This window comes from Hypanus sabinus, chromosome 24 (assembly GCF_030144855.1).
Source record: "Hypanus sabinus isolate sHypSab1 chromosome 24, sHypSab1.hap1, whole genome shotgun sequence".
In the NCBI taxonomy this organism is placed as follows: Eukaryota; Metazoa; Chordata; class Chondrichthyes; order Myliobatiformes; family Dasyatidae; genus Hypanus; species Hypanus sabinus.
In genome coordinates, this window is record NC_082729.1 from 29,644,714 (window position 1) to 29,667,611 (window position 22,898).

Genomic DNA, 22,898 nt, shown 5'->3' on the forward strand with positions numbered 1-22,898 from the left:
GTCCCCGGGGTTCAGACAGGCAGGCAGACAGGTCCCCGGGGTTCAGACAGGCAGGCAGACAGGTCCCCGGGGTTCAGACAGGCAGACAGACAGGTCCCCAGGGTTCAGACAGACAGGTCCTCGGGGTTCTGGCAGGCAGACAGACAGGTCCCCGGGGTTCAGGCAGGCAGACAGACAGGTCCCCAGGGTTCAGGCAGACAGGTCCCTGGGGTTCCGGCAGGCAGATAGACAGGTCCCCGGGGTTCCGGCAGGCAGACAGACAGGTCCCCGCGGTTCAGGCAGTCAGACAGGTCCCCGGGGTTCAGGCAGGTATACAGACAGGTCCCCGGGGTTCCGGCAGGCAGACAGACAGTTCCCCGGGGTTCAGGCAGGCAGACAGTTCCCCGGGGTTCAGGCAGACAGACAGGTCCCCAGGGTTCAGGCAGGCAGACAGGTCCCCGGGGTTCAGGTAGGCAGACAGGTCCCCAGGGTTCAGGGAGGCAGACAGACAGGTCCCCGGGGTTCAGATAGGCAGACAGGTCCCCGGGGTTCAGACAGGTAGACAGGTCCCCGGGGTTCAGGCAGGCAGACAGTTCCCCGGGGTTCAGGCTGGCAGACAGGTCCCCGGGGTTCAGGCAGGCAGACAGTTCCCCGGGGTTCAGGCTGGCAGACAGGTCCCTGGGGTTCAGGCAGACAGACCAGTCCCTGGGGTTCAGGCAGACAGACAGGTCCCTGGGGTTCAGGCTGGCAGGCAGACAGGTCTAGGTGGCTAGATAGGCTGGCGGAGAGCCCTCCCTGGGTAGGGCCGCCTCCCAGGCGGAAACACCAGAGGTCTGGTCACGACGTGAAACCCCAGGTGGGTGCGGCGCACAGTCCTAGAGTTTGGGCGGAAGAGGAGGATGGGGCAGAGGAGAGCCGTCCCTGGGCGAGCCGCATATGTCCTAGGTAGGGCCGCCTCCCAAGCGGAAACACCGGAGGCCTGGGCGCGACGCGGACCCCTAGGCAGGTGCGGGCACTATCCCAGGGTTCGGGCGGTAGAGGATAATGGAGCAGAACCCCCATCGGGCAGCGGCAGGTCAGCCGGACCCACCCAACGGAGGCAAGGGGTAGGAACGGGCATAGGTCCCGGGTGACCAACTCAACTGCCATGATAGCAGGAAAATCGGGAAAGGCTGGCAGACAGCACGACCGCGCGAAGAACACAAATGAGCGGAGAAGCGAGACCAGCGCATGGGAAGAAAGGTGGGGGAGAGGACCAACCTGACAATACTGGTACGGGGCAGAGAAGCATGATGAGGTGTAGATCTGAGCTTGGGCAGGATAACAGGATGCAGAGAAGAGTTGGGAGCCGGCGGAGAAACAGGAAACAGAACAAAATGACCACCCGTCTTGTCCCAGTCCCAAGTTACAGGTGTACCTCCTTGAGCCGGGAGGGTCCTAACTAGATCACAGGTGACGGGAGGGATAACTGCAGGACCCGGAGTCCGGAGCACTCGGACCGGATCGAGACCCGGAACGTGGACTCCGGACCGGACCCTGACACCTGTCCTGTTATTCTCTAACAGCAGATCCAGCAACGCACACCATCTCATTGGGACTTCTATGTACTGATGAAGGAAATATTCCTGAACACACTTGTCAACTCTATCCTATCTAGTCCTTTTGCAGTATGGGATTCCCAGTCAAGAGGTGAAAAGTTAAAGTCTCGTACTATAACAACCTCATGTTTCTTGTAGTAGTCTGCAATTGCTTTACAAGTTTGTTCCTCTAGTTCCCTGGGACTATTGAACGGTCTGTAATATAGCTCCATTAATGTGGTCATCCCTTCCGTATTCCCCAGTTCCACCTATAAAGCCTCACTAGTTCAGCTGTCCAGTCTGTCCTGACAGAACCCTGCCATGACATTTTCCCTGACTAGTAACGTCATCCCTCCTCCTTCAATCTCTCTCACTCTGTCTAAAGCAATAGAACACCAGAATATTGAGCTGCCAGTCCTGCCCCTCCTGTCTCACTAATGGCTACAGTGTGTAATTCCAGGTGTTGATCCACACCCCGAACTCATCCGCCTATCTTACGATACTTCTTGCATTGAAATATATATAGCTCAGTACACTAGTCACTCCATGCTCAACCTTTCAATTCCTGACTTTGTCTGAGTTTATCAATCTGCTGCTGTAACCTCCCCACTAACTGTTCTGGCACTCTGGTTCCCATCGCTCTGCAGCTCTAGTTGTATTAACAAACCTTCCCCAGTTCTTTGTGAGAAGGCAGAAGCCAATTTGAAACAGCAACTTCCCACAAGCAATAGGCATTGTGTGTGTCAACAAAGTCAATCAGCTTCCAAACGTAGCTTACTCTGCCATTCATTGCCACCCCCCCCCCCCGATCCCCTGCTCATCATGAGCTCTTATGCCTATCACTGTCAAGAACCCCATACTCCACCCTGTACTGACCCGTCTCTGGCTTCTGATCCTGATCTATTTAACACCCAACTAATCCCTGTTATGCTTTCAGACTGTAAAAGACAGTGGTGTCTTCTAACAACCTCTCGTTTCCCTGTGGTGATGAGACACAGATCTTTGGAATAAATAAGAATGACACATAACATTGAAATGAGCAGGGAATATGGAGGTGAAATACAAATGTCATTTTATCTCGGTCCAGGCATTTGTGGAACAAAAACGTCAGAAAATAATAGCAGTCAGCAGAAAAATCGAGGGAAACAACTTCACCCACAGAATGGTGACTGTTCTGAACCCATCACCGCAGGGAGAGTGAGAGGTTGTTAGATTACACACTGTCTTCCTGGGTGGGAGGATTGAAAAGGACCGTCACGGAACAGACAAGCTGCTACTACTGTACACTAGATGTGTTATAGATTCACTAAGTACCCCAGATGGAGTTTAAAATAGAACTGATTTATTTGTCACAGATCCAGAATATTAAACTCCAGACTCATTACAGTTGAACATCAGCAGAAGAAACTTCTGCAGTGCCCAGTGATCGAGTTGCAATACATCCAACAGCAATAATTGCCGAGTTCAACATCAAGTCACTTTTCAACTTGCCACTGGATTCAGCAACTGTCATGGTTAAATATAAAGTGGGCAAGTTATTTCACGTTTTTCCCAGTGTGAACTCGGTAGTGTGTCACAAGGCTGGATGACTGACTGAATCCTTTCCCACACTCGGAGCAGATGAACGGTCGCTCCCCAGTGTGAACTCGCTGGTGTAGCTTCAGTTGAGTTGAGTAAGGGAATCCCTTCCCACAATCTGAACAGGTGAATGGTTTCTCCCCAGTGTGAACTGATTGGTGTCTACGTAGGACGAACGAACTAGTGAAGCCTTTCCCACATTCAGAGCAGATGAATGGCCTCTCTCCAGTGTGAATTCGCTGGTGTAGATTGAGTTCAGAGGACACAGGGAATCCCTTGCCACAATACGAGCAGATGAATGGTTTCTCCCCGGTGTGAACTGACTGGTGTCTTTGTAGGCCGAACGCACTAGTGAATGCCTTCCCACATTCAGAGCAGGTGAATGGCTTCTCCCCAGTGTGAACTCGCTGGTGTCGCTTCAGTGTAGATGCTTCAGCGAATCCCTTCCCACAAAGTGAGCAGGTGAATGGTTTCTCCCCAGTGTGAACTCGCTGGTGTGTGTATAGGAGGGACGGCCGATTGAACCCCTTCCCACATTCAGAGCAGGTGTACAGCATCTGTCCCGTGTGAATACGCTGATGATCCTTCAGTTCACATGACAGAATGAATCCCTTCCCACAGTCTGAGCAGATGAATGGCCTCTCCCCCGTGTGAACTAACCGGTGCCTCTGTAGATGGCTTAACTGTGTGTATCCCTTCCCACAGTCGGAGCAGGTGAACAGCCTTTCCCCAGTGTGAACTTGCTGGTGTTCCAGTAGGGAAGATGACCGAGTGAATCCTTTCCCACAGTCTGAGCAGGTGAACGGCCTCTCCCCAGTGTGAACTCGCTGGTGTAAATGTAGGTAGGATGGCCGAGTGAATCCCTTCCCACATTCAGAGCAGGTGAAAGGCCTCACTCCTGTGTGAACGGACTGGTGGAGCTTCAGATGAAATGACCGAGTGAATCGCTTCCCACAGTCTGAACAGGCGAATGGTTTCTCTCCAGTGTGAACTAACTGGTGTTTCAGTAGGTACGATGACTGAGTGAATCCCTTCCCACAGTCTGAGCAGGCGAATGACATCTCCTCAGTATGAACCGTAGTTTGGATGAGTGAGTGAATCCCTTCTCAGTCTGGGCAGACGTATGTCCTCTGCCCAGTGTAAACACACTCGTTTGTCAGTGGATCAGATAACTGAGTGAATGAATGTCTTCCCAGACACGGAACTGGTGAATGGCCTCTCACCCGTGTGTCTTCAGCTCGGATGACAGAATGAATTACCTCCCGGAGTCAGAACAGTGAACCTCTCAGTATGCTGTGAACTTAGTGATGTCTTTTCAGGCTGGATGACTGATCAGATTCCTCCCAGATGCAGAGCAGGTGAATGGCTTCTCCCCAGGGTAAACTCACTGCTGGGTCTGCGGTTTGGCTGAGTGAGTGAACCCCATCCCAAACACAGAGCAGGTAAATGACATCTCTACACACTGTTAACTCACTGGTGTGTTCGCAGATCGGCTGAGTGAGTGAATCCCTTCTCCCATACAAAGCGGGTGTTAGGGCCTCCCTCTGCACTGTGAACTCACTGGGGTGTCTGCGGGTCGCACTGAGTGAGTGAATCCCTTGTTGTTTTGTTTGAGATTCCAGGACATCAATTCTTCGCTGTCTCTAACCTGTAAAAAGATTCAGAAAATACATGAATGGGTGAAGAACAGCATTTCTGATGTGATTATTTTAGTCTCAACGGTGAGCTCTGATATGTCATGGTTATACGAAGCGTTCAACCCAAGTTGGAGGAACAACTCATCTTCTAACTGGGCACGGCCGAGGCAACTGGACTGACCATCAAACAAGAGAAAATCTGCAGATACTGGAAATCAAAGTAATACACACAAAACACTGAAGGAACTCAGCAGGCTGGGCAGTTTTTATGGACAAGAGTAAACAGTCGCCATTTCAGGCCAAGATCCTTCAGCAGGACTCTTGTCATCTGGTCTGACCATCAAGTTCTCTGACTGTTTTTCTTTTGGGATCAGAATGGGTCATTTCTGCCGATCTTCAATCTGTGACTTGGCTCAGTCTGTCTCTTCCCATCGGGATAATTTCAAGATCTGGTCATGTCCCACAAAGAGCACATGGTATCACATGGCAGATCCTAATCATTCTGACCTTTACCTAGCCCCCCCACAGTGACTGATGGTGGTGAACTGCCCTCAGAAGGGGAGGGAAGCATTTCTCTTTGGAGTGTGGCACTATTTTGATGTGAAAGCTGCAGTTCAGTTGCTACCCAGAACAAAGATGTTAGATAACATTACATACCCAGTGACAGTGAAACAAAACATATTCTCATGGGTAGAAAGAGGAGGTAGAACAGAGATGATTTTTCTCAAGAACCATAGCAGATATGAGGATTTTGTTCTTTTTTTTTACCTACCAACACTAAATACTACTTTCATTGACCAGAAGGTAGACTCTTCATCTGAGATTAACTCAAATTATGTTTTTGTTCCAAGTTCCTTTCCTTGGATTTAGAGAGTTGGACTTTGGCAGTGTTTGGGAGATCCATCCACTCCCATTCTATTCTGAAGCTGTGTCCTCAGTTATTAGAATCTCCCACCATCCTCCCCACATCTATCTATCAAGGCCTTTCACCAATCAATAGATTTCAATTAAGTCACCCCTCATTCTTCTGAATTCTAGTGAGTACACGCCCAGAGCCATCAAACACTCTTCATATGTCAGCTGTTTAATCCTGGAATCATTTTCACAAACCTCCTTTGAACCCTCTCCAGTTTCAGCACATCCATAAGGGACACAAAACTACTCACAATACTCCGTGAGGCCTCAGCAATACTTTATAGTCTCAACATTAGACCCTTGCTTTTACGTTCCAGTGCTCCTGAAATAGATGCTAACGTGCACTTGCCCTTCCTCACCACAGATTCAAATTGCAAATTAACCTTTAGGGAATCCTAAACAAGGACTCCCAAGTCCCTTTGCTCCTCAGTTCTTTGTATTTTCTCTCCATTTTGAAAATAGTCAACCCTTTCATTAAAGTGCATGACTTACCGACACTGTTTTCCATGTGCCATTCTCCTAATCTGCTCTATCCATGCTAATATCTTTCCTCTAAAACCATGTCAACTCGTTACTCAGCCTCATGTGTGGCACCTTGTCAAAGGCCTGCTGAAAATCCAAGAACACATCATCAACCGATTCTCCTTTGTCTATTCTGCTTGACGTTTCTTCAAAGAATCCCAACAGATCTGTCAGGCAAGATTTTTCCTCGAGGAAACCATGCTATTTTACCATGTGTATGCAAGTACCCCAAAACCTCATCCTTAACAACTGACTCTAACATCCTCCAGATCATTACTAATGGCTCCTCAATCTTGTCAGCCACTTTTCAGTGATAATAACACAACATAATTTGGGAAGGAGAAGCTCAAGTCAAATGTATCAGTGTTACAATGGAGTAAAGAGATTTACAGAGGCATGAGGGAGGAGTTGGACAAAATTGACTGGAAAAGAACACTGGCAGGGATGACAGCACAGCAGCAAAGGCTGGAATTTCTGGAAGTAATTCAGAAGGCACAGGATATGTACATCCCAAAGAGGAAGAATTATACTAAAGGGAGGATGACACAACTGGGGCTAACAAGAGAACTCAAAGCAAACATGAAAGCCAAAGGAAGGGCATATAATAGAACAAAAATTAGTGGGAAGCTAGAGCACTGGAAAGCTTTTAGAAGGCAACAGAATGCAAGTAAAAACTTATAATAATGGAATACGAAAGTAAGCTAGCCAATAACATTAAAGATGATACCGAAAGTTGCTTCAGAAATCGAAAGAGTAAAAGGGAGGCGAGAGTAGATATCAGACCACTACAAAATAATGTGGTTGTGCTAGTAACAGGTGACGAGAAAATGGTGGACAGACTGAATAAGTAGTTTTCATCAGTCTTCACTGATGAAGACACTAGCAGTATGCCAGAGTTTGGGTGTCAGAGGACAGAATTGTCCAAAGTTGTTATTACTAGGAAGAAGGTTTTAAGGAAACTGAAAGGTCTAAAGGTAGATTCGTCACCTGGACCAGATGGTGTCCTGTAAGAGGTGCTGAAGAGATTGTTGAGGCAACAGTAAAGATCCTTCAACAATCAACTGTTTCTGACATGGTTCCTGAGGAATGGAAAATTGCAAATGTCACTCCACTTTTCAAGAAGAGAGAGAGGCAGAAGAAAGCCAGTTGTTCTGACCTCAGTGGTTGGGACAATGTTGGAGTAGAATGTTAAGGAGGTGGTTTTGGGGTACTTGGAGGTATTGGGAGTATAAAAGTTGCATTGTTTGCTGTGTAACCAAAACTATGTAGTCAGCTTTGAACTTGCTATTTGCTATGCATGTATCCAATTTAGTAGGAGAATGAAATCTTAAGAATGTAGAAGACAATGGTGTGTTAATGAGAGGTAGCTAAGAGATGTAGATTAGAACAGGATTAAGTCAATGGGTAGAAACAATAGTGGTGGATGTACGTGTGAGACGCAACTATAGACCGATTGGATATGTTAATACAACTAAACCAGGAGATTGCTATAAAAAATGCTATGTACAAGGATCGGTGGGCAACCAGCGACTAGCTCAGGGGTTGGCAACGTTTACCACTGAAAGAGCCAATATGGACCCATTTCCCACAGAAAAGAAAACACTGGGAGCCACAAAATGAAATAACACTGCATACAACGGGTTTTTTTGCCTTTATGCTATGTATAAACAAACTATAATGTGTTGCATTTATGAAATTGATGAACTCCTGCAGAGAAAACGAAATTACATTTCTGCATGCAACAAAAACATTTTGAACTCCGAAAAAAAGACGTTGGGTTGAAGGTTACTCCATAGTTAGCCTACCTTGGATCGAAGAATTAAAAGAAAGCGCGCACTGGAGGGTGTCAGGCATTGGCAGTGGTGATGTATATTAATAGCGATAAAAAAAACACGTTGTAGCGGTGTGCTACACACAGCGCTAAAATAAAGACTGCAGTCAAAGGTAACTTTATTCGAACTAAACAGCCTTGCTTTATAGCCTCCCTCAACCCGTCCCCGTGGGCGCGGATGCTCCAAAAGACACGTACTCACAACCCCCCGTAGGCTATCTCCCTTAGCCGGAACGGTGGCTAATTGTGAGCCGGTTCGGATGTGCCAGGAAATGGTGTCTCCACAAAGTTTTCAGATTGTACAAGATCACCATAATCTTCAAATTTCGAATTACATTTCAAAAGCTAACAAACCACGGGGAGCCGCATCACAGAGATGAAAGAGCCGCATGTGGCTCCGGAGCCGCAGGTTGCCGACCTCTGGACTAGCTCAATGACTGTCTCATCTTTGATTTTCAAATTAAAGTTTAACCCTTCTTGAAGAATCTTCTGCGTCTCCTGGTCGTTTGTGGGGCACAAGAAACCACGACAAAATTGGCGACCGCGGCAGGACCAGAAAGAGACCCACGGAAAGGAAACAGCAGATTGGGGACGCTTCCCAGTCCTCTAGGGACCCCCACAAGGCTAACAGAATTAAGGGTGCACCCAAACAAAAGGTAAGCTCTTTTTGCGACAATTTGGACTAAGAATTCTGTTGGTTTTGGGGAGATCTTGGACTCTCAGAAGTGTGGAACCACTGCTGAAGGGTCTCTCCGGTCCAAAGAATCTGGCAGAATTGGGGGTTAACAGGAGGCTCAGAGGATTGATCAAGAACACTGCAGTGAGAACACTTATTATTAACAAATAAGTTAATAAGAAGTTAAGTGAAGAAAAATTCCACGTGGTGTTGGTAAGTCCCTGTGGATACCGCTTCGTATAAAACGAAGGTCTGAACGGGCAGGGAAAGGGAAAATAGAGAAAATCCTCGTGGATACCGCCTTAAGAGATAAGGGTCTGAATAGACGAGGTGCAAAGAGAAAGTTCTGTGGATACCGCTCTGAATAGAGGTCTGTACGGGCAGAACAGAATAGGAAACAAGGACAGTCCAATATATAGTTTAAAGCGCTGGTAGATAGACGATAGACTAGGCATTGAATTAGAGTAAATAATATTATCCAGTAAATGAACTGTGAATCTCTGAAATACCTTAAAAAGAGAGAACAACATGACAGGTAAAGGAACGGCAGTAGAGACTCTGAGAAAAAAAAACCCAGTAAATAAATATGAGATCACAAAAACTTCAGAAAAATGGGAAAAGAAAACCAAAAACCTGGTCACAAAATGGCCAAGAGAAGGAACGTCTGATGTAAGCTTGTGCAAAGAAATGGAGGCACTAATTAAAAATTACAAACCAAAGGACAAATCTAAGAAAAGAGGGCAAAAAAGAGAACGAGAAATGGAAGTGCTAAAACTCTTCAGAACGGAGGGAGAAAGGCTGAGGAGGACAGGTAGAATATTGATTACAAGCCAGGAAGACACTAAGATGCTGGAGAAACAGCCTGTTAGAGAGAGAGGAAGGTACAGTGAGAAACTGGCTTCAGCTCCGTACCCGGATGCGACAGAAACAGAAAACCCCCCTCCCTATAATGAGGAAGGAACCCCTAAGCAGTGCCCCCTGCTGACAGGAACAGTAAACATGCAGGGAGAAGTACAAATTTGGGAGAATGAGGAGGAAAAAGACAATACGAGAAGGAAAAAGTGGCGATATGGAAGGAGATACAGGCAGAAAGGATAAAGGTGGAACAGGCAAAGAGAGTAATGTGAGAAGAGATTGAACAGATGAAATACTTGAGAGGAAAAGGAGTATGAGGAGTATCGGTTATACCATAGAAATAAACAGACTAGAAAAGAAAGTGGCTCGTCAGGGCAGGAAGAGATGAGGCATTCAAGGGGAAGTGGAAAAAAGATAGATGAGAATCTTGGAGAAACACAAGAGAGAAGGGAATCAAGCACGAGTAAGGATCATGAGGAGTCCCTGCCACAGGTGTACAGACACGGACAGGAAGAAAGAGAAGGTAACTCACTGGAGGAGCAAGAGTTAAGTGGAGAGAGAGGATGCGAGAATTTGTGGGGAAGAGGTAGGAGGCAGAAGCCTAGAAGAGCAGAAGGAGGCGGTAGGGAAGCGACTTGCGGAAGTAGAGAGAGAGCTAGATAAGTTACTGAGAGGGGATTGCCAGAGGAGATGCGAAAAATACTCCAGGGGCCAACCAAGTATTGAATCAAGACAGAAAGGAAGGACTCCACAGGGAGACCGAGGGAAGAAGAGGACCCTGGAGAAATTTGTGTGGGAGGCAGTAAAGACATAACCTGAAACAGATGGGGAGTCAGGCGAGGAGGAGAGCCAGGGCAGGTGGGAAGAAGGAGGAAGAATGATGCCGTTTGTTAGTTCAAGGATCAGGACAAGTGCAGTATATCCCTTGGGGATCCCAGGACCTAGAAGGGCTGAAAAACACTCTGCCCAATCTACATGAAGGAGCAGGGAAATGGATTAGAGCCTTTGAAGAAGAAACGGCAGGATGATTATTGGCTATGGGAGATTTGAAGGCACGATTGATAAGTTTGATGGGGATCTCCAAATTTAACGAACTAATGGAAATGGCTGGCATAGTAAACTCGAACGACCCGAGAACTGATGGAGATGGGTTTGACAGATGAGACAGAGGGTATGGCAGGCCCTCAGAAAGCTTTATCCACCCAAAGTGGACCCCAAAGCCTTAAAGGGGGATCCACTGGGAGACACTGAAAACCCAGCAGCCTACGTAGAAAACCAGTTGAAAAGGTGGAGACTGGAGACTGAGCAAGAGGTGGAGATTAGCTTATTTATCACCAAACTGTTCCGACATAGCATTTTGGATGCAATGCCTCCGCAAGTAAAATCCAAACTGGAGGAAGTGGTTGGGCTGAAGTCAATGACCCCACAAGAATTTAGAGACCACGTAGTCCATGCGGTTGAGAAATACCGGAAAGACAAACGAAGGTTGGCTGAGCAGCAGGAAGAGGTGCAAAGAAAGTTAATACAAATGCAGCTCGAAGAACTCAAAAAGAAGGAAAAAGAGAAAAGCAAAAAGATGCTGCCAGCAACCACCGGTCCGAGTACAGCCATCGAACTGGATGAAGCACCGTTATATGGAGGAACCGATCATACTGTAAGACAAGGGCCGGAAAACCCCAAGCCAATAATCAACGTCTTTGGAGGAGCATTCCCACAAATGCCCAATCAGGAACAGACTAAATTCAAACAGCCCAGACAGGACTGGAAGTCCCAAGGAAGGGGACAGAGGAGCTATGGGCAGAGGGGATCAGTGAGGAAACAGAAGTAGAGAGATTGTGCTGGGGATGTAATCAGCCAGGTCACATGAGAAGATATTGTCCGTTTACACCATGGCCTGTCACACACCAGCAGGAACCGATAAGAAGGGAACTAAAGTTTAGCCAAGGACCAGCCTCCACAGGCCCAAGTGGACCTGTGAACCCCTATGCGAGGTATTAGGGGTGCCCCGAGAACTCGAGTGGGAAGGGACATAACCCAATGATAACAAGAGAGGCAGACGAGGAACCCATTGTTCAGGTTATGTTAGAAGTTCAACTGACACTAATGATGATAGATACTGGAGCCACGTACACTTGCATACAGCCACAGTATGCCCTTCACCTTCCCAAGTGAAGAAAGTTTATTAAGACGGTAGGGTTCTCGGGGAAAACACAGTTGACACAGTGCACGGCTCCAGTGCAGTTGAGAATGGGAAATAAAGGAATTGTTTTGCCGGTGCTAGTATTTAAAGGAACTCCGATTAATTTGTTAGGCAGAGATGCCTTATTGAAACTGGAATTAAAATTAGAATGCACCAGAAATGGGCTGAGTGTGGGAAGAGCAGGGGCTCAATCGATAGTGCGAGAAGACAAGAAGGCTAATGTCTTTTGGATAGGAGACATCGCAGATCACATTCAGGAAACCTGGGAAAAATGGAAAAAGGGCGTGCAGGCTATATTACCCAGGGCTGTAATGCCCAAATCTGAGCTACATTGTACAGTGATTTTTGACGAGACTCAGAACAGGGAGATAGAGGAGAGATGGCACCTGGAGGCATGTACCCAACAGCACCTGGAAGGGGAGGCTGTGATAATTGGAAAGCAAGGGGCAGCTTTACAAGTTAAGTGGAACACCTTTTTAGAAAAATGGTACAGGATACCGGAGGCTGCGCCCCACATAACGTTGTTGGTAAACAAGGGATATCAGTCTAAAGACTTAGGACCCTTAGTTAAGAGTGCTGAAACCGTAACAGTGTGAGGAAAATCACGCCAGAGGTGTGGATATCAGAAGACAACAATTGCATTAAAATAATGGTAAATGTAGATATGGTAGGGACAGTGAGGGAGGTCGAAATAACTCCCCAACCACACATGCCATTGCTGGGAAAGGAAAGAGGCCAGCCGAAAGATAGGTTAGATGAGTTGCCATCGATTCTGTGGTCACAGCATGACACGGACGTAAGGAAAATAAAAACAGCTAGTCCGGTGGAAATAAGGCTGAAAAAAGGAGCAATTCCACCCAGGAGACCACAATACCCTCTGAGACCAGAAGCAGAAGAGGGAATAGCATCGACAGTGCAGGGGTTGCATGAAATAGGAGTGCTTAAAAGAACAAACAGTCCATGCAATACCCCGTTGCTGCCATCCTTAAAAGCAGATAAATCTATGTGGAGATTGGTGCATGATTTGCCAGCGGTAAATGACGTGGTAGAGGACTGGCTAGCGGTAGTCCCCAACCCACACACGCTTTTGACTAAGGTTCCACCAGAAGCAAGTTACTTTTCAGTGATTGATTTGTGTTCGGCTTTCTTCAGCATTTCTCTGGCCGACCAGTGTCAGTATCTGTTTGCATTTACTTACAGAGGTGCTCAGTATACCTGTACCAGAATGCCGCAAGGATTTAAACATTCACCACACATTTTTAATCAGGTGTTGAAGGCAGACCTAGAGGGCATTCCATTGGAAAGTACATTGTTACAGTATGTGGATGACCTGTTGATTTGCTCCCACAGTAAGGAACAGTGTGAGCAGGACACTATAGCTCTGTTAGAGAAACTGGCACAGAGGGACAGGTTTTTGGCTCAGCGGCCCAGGGTAAAAGGGACAGAATACTTTGAGGTCTTGGCGCAGAAAATTATAGTTTAACCCGAGATTTGGGAATAAGTGCTTGAGTTTATTGGGGCTTTTGTGCGCGGACTCTTAGTCTTCTTTCTCTGTGTGAGACCCTATGGGGTCTCATAAAGGGACATGATCAAACAGGGCGTAGTCAGCATGGTTTACTTACAGGAAAATGTTGCCAAACAAATCAAATGGAATTCTTTGAAGAATTAATAAACAGCATAGACAAAAGAATTGGTGGATGTTGCATACTTGGATATTCAGAAAGCCTTTGATAAGGTGCTGAACATGAGGCTACTTAACAAGTTAACAGCCCATGGTTTTGGGTGCAATATATTCAGCATGGCTAGGACATTGGTTGATTGGTAGGAGGCAAAGAATGGGAATAAAGGGAGCCTTTTCTGATTGGTTGCCAGAGGCTAGTGGTGTTCCACAGGGTTTTGTCTTGGGACCGCCTCTTTTTATCTTATATGTCAATGATTTGAATGCTGAAATTGTTGGCTTTGTGGCCATGTTTGCAGATGACACGAAGATAGTGTTGTGAAGTGTATGCTCATATGCTTTGGTCGGAGAAATGCAAGTATAAACTATTTTCCAAATGGAGAGAAAATGCAAATTTCTGAGGTGCTAAGTGTCTTGGGAGTCCTTGTGCAGGATTCCCTAAAGGTTAATCTGCAAGTTCATTCTGTGGTGAGGAGGGCAAATGCAATGTTAGTACTCATCTCGAGAGCAGTTGAATATACAAGCAAGAATGTAATGTTGAGGCTTTTTAAAGAACTGGTGAGGTCTCACTTGTGAACAACTTTGGGCCAGATATCTAAGAATGGATGCGCTGGCATTTCAGGGGGTTCAAAGGTTTACAAAATTGATCCAGGGATTGAAAGGCTTATCATATAAGGAACGTTTGAATGTTCTGGGCTTCAGAATAATGTGAACACATCTCATTCAAACCTATTGAATGTTGAAAGGCATGGCTAGAGTGGAGAGGGTGTTTCCTATGTGGGTGTGTCTAAGACCAGAGGACACAGCCTCAGAACGGAGATTAGGAAGAATTTCTTCAGCGAGAGAATGGCGAATCTGTGGAATTCGTTATCTGGCGGCTGTGGAAGGCAAATCATTAAGGCGAAGTTTGATAGATTTTTGATTAGTTAGGGTATGAAGGGATCAGGACAGAAGGCAGGAGACTAGGGCGGCGAGGGAAGGGGAAAGAAAATGGCGGAAGACTCGACGGGCCAAATGGCCTAATTCTGCCCCATCTCCTGTGGCACGGTCCCAGCGACGCGCATGCGCCACAGAAAGCCCCCACCCCCGGGGCCCAAGTACGGGTCGTGGGGCTCGGCTGAGAGGCAGGAAAAATGTCGGACCGTATCGGCGTGCGGGATCACGTTGCGTCCGCAGCTCGCAGAGATTGTCACCCACTCGGGGAGCGGACCCCTCCGTCAAATTTAAAACACGAGCCGTCGCCCGGCGCTGCTCTCCCTACCTGCCGCCGCTGGTCCCCAAGCCTTCTGCCGGCTGAGCGCATGCGCGATTTCCGGGGCTTTGCGACACCTGCGCATGCGCGTCCGTTCGCTGTCTACCTGCCGCCGCTGGTCCCCAAGCCTTCTGCCGGCTGAGCGCATGCGCGATTTCCGGGGCTTTGCGACACCTGCGCATGCGCGTCCGTTCGCTGCCTGGCCGAGGGGTTTCCGAAGCGCAGTGAGTTCCTGGATGCGAGGTGTATTTCAAATTGTCTGCAAAGCCTCGTGTGCTCCAAAAACCAGCGAGCCTTTTCACATCCCACAAACAACACGCTCAGTATCCTGACGAAGGGTCTCGGCAGCGCTTCTCCCTATAGATGCTGCCTGGCCTGCTGTGTTCCACCGGCATCTTGTGTGGGTGATGCTTGGATTTCCAGCATCTGCAGATTTCCTTGTGTTGGCTTAGCATAAACCGTGTTTCAAACAGCAAACTTCAGCCCCACTTACAAAGGCAGAAATAAAACCCAAGAGAATCTGCAGATGCTGGAAATGCGTATGGAACAACGTACACGAAGTACAAGAGGAACTCAGCAAGTCAGGCAGAATCTGAGGAGAAGAATAAACAGTCTATTCATGGTGAAGCGTCTATGCGTGAAACGTCCGCTGTATATTCCTCTGCACAGATGCAACCTCAGCGTTTAACAGAAATAAACCACATTTTTCAGTCACTTATGGTTCCCAACTTTGCTGATCTTTCATTTGTACCCACATCCTGCTGGGCTGATACTCTCCTCCAGACCCCACCACTTGCTGAAGCTCTATAGCTCCGACTCGTGGCTTCGAACATTTACGGACCATTCACTTGTTGTTATACGTTAGGTTCTGCTGTTTATTCCAACAACCCTGCCGTGTGAGGCATTGCCCTTTGAAATCAGTGAATATGACCCAACACGTTGAAAAGAGCAGAGAAGAAGGATTTTAACCACACATGAAATTCTGCTCTGGCACAAAGTCCTGGTGAACGAGAACTATTTGGGACAAAGCCCAAGTGAACTTCTGCAGGCGACAAAGAGTCATAGAGGAAGTTAATGGTAAACCTCTTCACCCACAGTGTGGTGACCAGTTGTGACCTATCACTTGAATCTTGTCACTATCTGTGCTGCATGCATTTTGAATTAGATTTTATTTACTTATTTACAGTCAGGTCACTTTTTATTGTCAATTTGACCACAACTACTGGTACAGTACACAGTAAAAACGAGACACCGTTTTTCAGGACCATGATGCTACATGAAACAGTACAAAAATGACACAGAGAGAAAAAAAAAACTACGCTGGACTACAGACCTACCAAGGACTGCATAAATTGCACAAAACAGTGCAGGCATTGCAATAAATAATAAATAAGACAATAAGCACTGTAGAGGGCAGTAAGTTGGTGTCAGTCCAGGCTCTGGGTATTGAGGAGTCTGATAGCTTGGGGGAAGAAACTGTTACATAGTCTGGTTGTGAGAGCCCGAATGCTTCGGTACCTTTTCCCAGACGGCAGGAGGGAGAAGAGATTGTATGAGGGGTGTGTGGGGTCCTTCATAATGCTGTTTGCTTTGCCGATGCAGCGTGTGGTGTAAATGTCCGTGATGGTGGGAAGAGAGACCCCGATGATCTTCTCAGCTGACCTCACTATCCGCTGCAGGGTCTTGTGATCCGAGATGGTGCAATTTCCGAACCAGGCAGTGATGCAGCTGCTCAGGATGTTCTCTGTAGAATGTGATGAGGATGGAGATGGACTTCCCTCAGCCTTTGCAGAAAGTAGAGACGCTGCTGGGCTGTGGAGCTGGTGTTGAGGGATGAGGTGAGATTCTCTACCAGGTGTAATATACTATAAATATAATTAAATGAGTTAATAAGTGCATGCACATATGATTGGTTACATCTGTGAGCAGTGCTGTGTCAGAAAAGAACCAAATGGAATTGGGGGCAGGATGGAAGTCGGAGGCAAAGTGGATAAAATGGATGAGTTCTGCATGGGTGCGTGAAGTAGCACCAACGCAGAGTTGAATGTAGCTCAGGAAGAGTTGGGGAGTGTTATTGATGAAGATTTGGAACATTGACTTTACGTAGCCAGGAAAAGGCAGGCATAGCTGGGGCCCATGTGGGTGTCCATGGCTACAACAACTTGAGTTTGAAGAAAGTGGGTTGAGCCGAAAGAGAAATTGTTGAAGTTGAGGACCAGTTCTGCTAGACAGAGGAGGGTGGTGTGGAGGGGAACTAGCTGGATCTGTTGTCGAGGATGAATTACGGAGCTTTAAGGCCTTCATGACGGGTTAGAGGTGTATAGGGACTGGAGATACATGGAACAATCAGGGCCAGTGCATTGGAAACTGTTAAGGAGATTGAGAACTTGTGAAGTGTCATGGATGTAGGTGGGAAGAGACTGAACCAAAGGGGACAAAATGGAGTTGAGTTATGTGGACGTGAATTCATTGGAGCAGGAGCAGGCAGAAGCAGAGGGCCTACCCAAACTCTCAAGTTTTTGTCACCATATACAACCCTGAGATTCATTTCTTATGGGTATTCACAGTGTATACAAAGAAACATAATGAAAGACTACAGACAATTGAATTGACTCTATTTCTTGCATCCTTCACATAAATGAAGAGCAAAAATCTTTATGCTATGTCTCCATCTAAATATGCAATGTGCAATCAGTGATTTATAATAATTTATAATAAATAGAACAGACAATGCAATGTAGAGTACACTCAAATCATCATGAGTTTATCAGTTTGATGGCCTGATGGAGGAAGCTGTCCCGGAGCCTGTTGGTTCCGGCTTTTATGCTGCAGTACCGCTTCCCGGATGGTAGCAGCTGGAATAGATTGTGGTTGGGATGGCTTGGGTCCAGAATGATCCTTCGGGCCCTTTTCTCACACCTGTCATTGTAAATGTCCTGAATCATGGGAAATTCACAACTACAGATGTGCTGGGCTGTCGGCACCACTCTCTGCAGAATCCTGCGATTAAGGGAGGTACAGTTCCCATACCAGGCAGTGATGCAGCCTGTCAGGATGCTCTCAGTTGTGCCTCTGTAGAAAGTTCTTAGGATTTAGGGGCCCATACCAAACTTCCTCAACTGACAAACAACCAATGTGCAAAAGGAAACAAAGTGTGGAAATGCAAAAAGAGAAAAAGAATAATAAGTATAGAGAACATGGATGCTGCTTTCCTTTGACAGCGCTCCGTGTAGATGCCCTCAATGGTAGGGAGAGCTTTACCCACGATGGACTGGGCCATGGGACTACTTTTTGTAAGCTTTCCTGTTCAAGGGCATTGGTGTTTCCATACCAAGCCATGATGCAACCACTCAATAGATTCTCCACTACACATCAATGGAAGTGTGTCAAAGTTTTAGATATCATGCCAAATCTTTCTTTGTAATTGCACTTACGTGCTGGGCCCAGAACGGGTCCTGTGAAATGACAACACCAGGAAGCCTAATATTGCTGACGCTCTTCATCTCTCCTCCCCCCCCATTGGCTCATGGATCTCTCGTCTCCTCCTCCTGAAGTCCTTCATCTTGCTAACGTTGAGTGAGAAGTTGCTGTGGAGGTACCACGCAGCCAGATTTTTCAGTCTTGCTGCTCTCTGTTGATTCGTCACCACCTTCGATACGGCCAAACCACAGCGATGTCGTCAGCAAACTGAAATATGGCTTTGGACCTGTACTCAGCCTCACAGTCATGAGTGTAAAGTGAGTAGAGCAGGGGGCTGGTGGTGCACCTGTGCTGAGTGAGATCGTTGAGGGGATGCTGCTACCTGAACCGCCTGGGGTCTGCAATGGGAAAATCGACGATCCAGTTGCAAAAAAATGTACTGAGGCTTGGAGTTTATTGATTGGAACTGAGGGGAAGTTCGTATTGAATGCTGAGCTGTAGTTAGTCAAGAGCATCCTGTTATATACATCTTCAGTGTCCATTCTCATCCTCAGGATCACATCCCTCCTTGGTCCCTCTCACTCTCTCTGTAACCTCCTACCATCCTGGCAAACTCTCAGACATCCACTCTGCTCCCTCTGTGGCCCTTTTCATCCACTCCACTTTCAGATTGGAGACCTGGGGCCAGTGGTGTGCTGCAGGGATCTGTGACTGGTCCCCTTGTGGTGAACTACATATACCTGTCTGGACATGCCCCCTGCTGACTGCTCCTGTGGCTCCTTCCACAGACCCCTGTATAAAGGCGATCAAGGCCTGAGCCCGGCCTCTCAGTCTCCAGGATGTAGTATGGTGGTCACTCACTGCTTGTTCCTTCTTCCAGTCAATAAAAGCCGATATCTCGTCTTGCGTCTCAGTGTGAGTTATTGATGGTGCATCACTCCTCTTGTTGTCATGGATATTAATGATTTGGATATGAATGGTGTTAAATGACTCAAAAACTTATGACTCAAAAACCAGTGGTAATGTTACAACAGGACGTGTATAAACTAGAATGAATTTAACAAAAAGGATTCAAAATATTACACTTTTGGAAGTTGGAACCAAGATAGGACTTAGGCAGTAAGTGGCAGGGCCCTGGGGTGTTGTAGAACAGTAAGACCTAAAAGTACATGGTTCATTGAAAGTTACATGGATAGGAATGATTGAGATGGATATTGGCCTAAAGCAGGCAGGCAAGTCAAGTCAAGTAAACTTTTATTGTCACTTCGACCATAGCTGCTGGTACAGTGCATAGTAAAAATGAGAAAACGTTTTTCAGGACCATGATTTACATGACACAGTACAAAAAACTAGATTGAACTATGTAATAAAAAAAAACAGAGACCTACACTCGACTGCATAAAGTGCACAAAAACAGCATTACAATGAATAATAATCAACAATAATAATAATATTAATAATAATAAATATAATAAAGTAAATAATAAAGTAGGGCAAGGTGTCAGTCCAGGCTTTGGGTATTGAGGAGTCTGATAGCTTGGGGGAAGAAACTATTACATAGTCTGGTCGTGAGAGCCCGAATGCTTCAGAGCCTTTTCCCAGACGGCAGGAGGGAGAAGAGATTGTATGAGGGGTGCATGGGGTCCTTCATAATGCTGTTTCCTTTGCAGATGCAGCGTTTAGTGTAAATATCCGTGATGGCGGGAAGAGAGACCCCGATGACCTCACTTCTCAGCTGACCTCACTATCCGCTGCAGGGTCTTGCGATCTGAGACGGTGCAATTTCTGAACCAGGCAGTGATGCAGCTGCTCAGGATGCTCTCAATACAACCCCTGTAGAATGTGATGAGGATGGGGGGGTGGGAGATGGACTTTTCTCAGCCTTCGCAAAAAGTAGAGATGCTGTTAGGCTTTCTTTAGGAGCTGGTGTTGAGGGACCAAGTGAGATTCTCCGCCAGGTGAACACCAAGAAATTTGGTGCTCTTTACGATCGCTACCGAGGAGCCGTCGATGTTCAGCGGGGAGTGGTCGCTCCGTGCCCTCCTGAAGTCAACAACCATCTCCTTTGTTTTGTTCACATTAAGAGACAGGTTGTTGGCTCTGCACCAGTCGTTAGCCGCTGCACCTCCTCTCTGTAAGCTGACTCGTCGTTCTTGCTGATGAGACCCACCACGGTCGTGTCATCGGCGAACTTGATGATCTGGTTTGAGCTGTGTGTTGCAGCACCGTCGTGGGTCAGCAGAGTGAACAGCAGCGGACTGAGCACGCAACCCTGGGGGCCCTCGTGCTCAGTGTGATGGTGTTGGAGATGCTGCTCCCGATCCGGACTGACTGAGCTCTCCCAGTCAGGAAGTCTAGGATCCAGTTGCAGAGGGAGGTGTTCAGGCCCAGTAGGCTCAGCTTTCCAATCAGTTTCTGAGGGATGATTGCGTTGAATGCTGAACTGAAGTCTATGAACAGCATCCAAACGTACGTGTCTTTTTTGTCCAGTTGGGTTAGGGCCAGGTGGAGGGTGGTGGCAATGGTGCCGTCTGTTGAGCAGTTGAGACTAGATTGGATAGGCAATTTGGTCGGTGTGGATGAGTTGCACCGAAGGACTTTCTCAGGGCTGCATCTGTCAATGATTTGAATTCGGGTAGTTAAACCAGGGTAGGATGTACACAGTGAACGACAGGCCCCTGTGGAGTGCTAATGAACAGAGACATCATGGGTTTCTACCTCCGCTACCTTCTCCTTTGGCAGATTATTCCAGGTAGTCCTGTGTGAACTATTTACCATTCTGATCCCCTTTAACCTCCCCTTGTCACTCCAGTTCCCAGCTCCCTGCAAGATTAGTATGGACCCTGCCGAACAACTCCAGCCAACCGGCCTGTAAGGTTATTGGACCCCCTCGGGTTCAGGTGTAGCTAGTCCCTTTTGTACAGGTCGTGCCTTTTCCAGAAGAGATCCCAATGATCCATAAAGCTGAACCCCATTCCCTGCACCAGCTCCTCAGCCTTGTATTCACCATGTATTCATTCCTAATTTTTAAAATTTCCTCTAATGTGCCAGATTTGTGTGTTTTTTTTCTAGTTCCTTCAGCCTATTTTGTAATTCCTCTAAAATTTTATACCTTATTTTTTTCTTATATGAAGAAATTGCTATAATTTTCCCTCTTAAAACAGTCTTCAGATTATCCCATAGGATGGGAGGTGAAACCTCTCCATTATCATTGATTTCTAAGTAAAGACCAATTTCTTTTTTAATTTGTTCCTTTAAATAGTGATCATTGAGTAGACTTGAATTTAGTTTCCAAATAGTATTCTTTGGTTGTAGGTCAAAATCAACAGATAAATATATAGGTGCATGGTCACTTACATCTATTGTCCCAATTCCACAGTTGTTTATTTTGTCTTTATCTTTTTCAAATGCTATGAAATAGTCTATTCTTGTATATACACTTGAGGGGGCAGAATAATGAGCGTAATCCCTTCTGTTGGGGAAAAGGTCCTTCCATACATCAATTAGACCAACATCAATTTGACCTTCTTATGTGAGGATTTTGTTTCACAGGTTTTTCTATTAGAAGAGTCTAACTTTGGTTGTAATTGTAAATTTCAGACTCCCCCACAGGAGCCCTTCCGTTTCCGTTACCACAATATTAATAATTTTCTGAAAGAAACTAATATCACTTCCTGGGGGTGCATATATATTCAAAAGAGTAACTGAATTTCCATCTATATTCCCCCTTACCAGAATATATCTGCCCTCCTTATTTTCCATTTCGAATACTTTTTCAAAATTTAGCTTGCTTGAGATAAGAATAGCAACTCCTCTCCTATGTCCTGATTTATATGAGGAGAACAACAGATTAGTGAAGCCCATTCTCTTTAGTTTTCTATGCTCATTATCACTTAAGTTTCCTGTAAGTATACTACATGGGCTTGTTCTTTTTACATTTTGGATATAATTTTACTGCATTTGATTGGATTTAACAGCCCATTGACATTAAAAGTAAAATGAATTTTACTTTGTCCTTAGCCATGAGTATTTATCTATCAATACATGATTGAAATTAGCAGAATAAAAGTTAATCAATCTACTCCCTGAACAAATAAGAACCAAGAAACACGAATAATAAAAAAAGGCAACAAGGTGTGATTCCAAGGCAGAGGTCTCCAGTAGATGACCCTGGGTTGAGCTAGAGGAAATGTCTAGCTGTGGGGGTTAGCCCCTCCTATCTGCGAGCTGAGGGCCCCCATTGCAGTATCCATAAAAGTAAGTGAACTTTCTATTACATGCCTATTGCACAGAAAAGATTTCCCTGTGTATTCCTCCCATATATATATTCTCATTTAGGCGGGGAAAAGGAGTGAATGAATGAATAAAAAAGAATAACTGAGTAATAAAATCCACATTATAATGTATTTCTTGAGATAGGTATAGCACTGTGTATTTTTGCTTCCGTTTAGCTTATCAACACTTTTAAAGTTAGCCAAACCTTATGGCTCTTCTGGAGGGGGTGAGGACTGTCTTCGGAAAGCTCACAGTCTATTCCTGATGTACTTCTCTCGCCCTCCTCCCATCCCCTGCTTTCTCGATTCTCGCACTATTTCCCAAGCAGACTGGGATAACTGCCGGAGGGTACCTTGATCGAAATATATTAGTTTCCCGTCCAAAACACCCTCTTCTTTACCCAGGCCCTTTGTAGAATCTGCGCCTTGGTATTGGATCGAAGGAATCTAATTACTATTGAGAGCGGCTTATCTCCTCTGTCTCCAGTAGGCCGCGGGACGAGC

The 22,898-nt window shown here is 46.3% G+C and overlaps 1 protein-coding gene across 4 annotated transcripts in view; it reads right to left on the minus strand.

Moving 5' to 3' along the window:
• Window positions 1-2,876: 2,876 nt before the first annotated feature.
• Window positions 2,877-22,898, minus strand: part of LOC132380605 (zinc finger protein 432-like) — a 49,436-nt gene continuing 29,414 nt past the window's right edge. For 2 of the 4 annotated variants that reach the window (XM_059949531.1, XM_059949532.1), the window contains exon 2: window positions 2,877-4,782. In XM_059949531.1, coding sequence (XP_059805514.1) covers window positions 3,092-4,195 — 1,104 coding nt within the window. In that variant the 5' untranslated portion in view covers window positions 4,196-4,782 and the 3' untranslated portion in view covers window positions 2,877-3,091. Of the gene's footprint in view, window positions 4,783-14,590; window positions 14,613-14,709; window positions 14,757-22,898 lie in introns of those variants that run through there. The other 2 variants (XM_059949529.1, XM_059949533.1) reach the window with 2 other exon arrangements.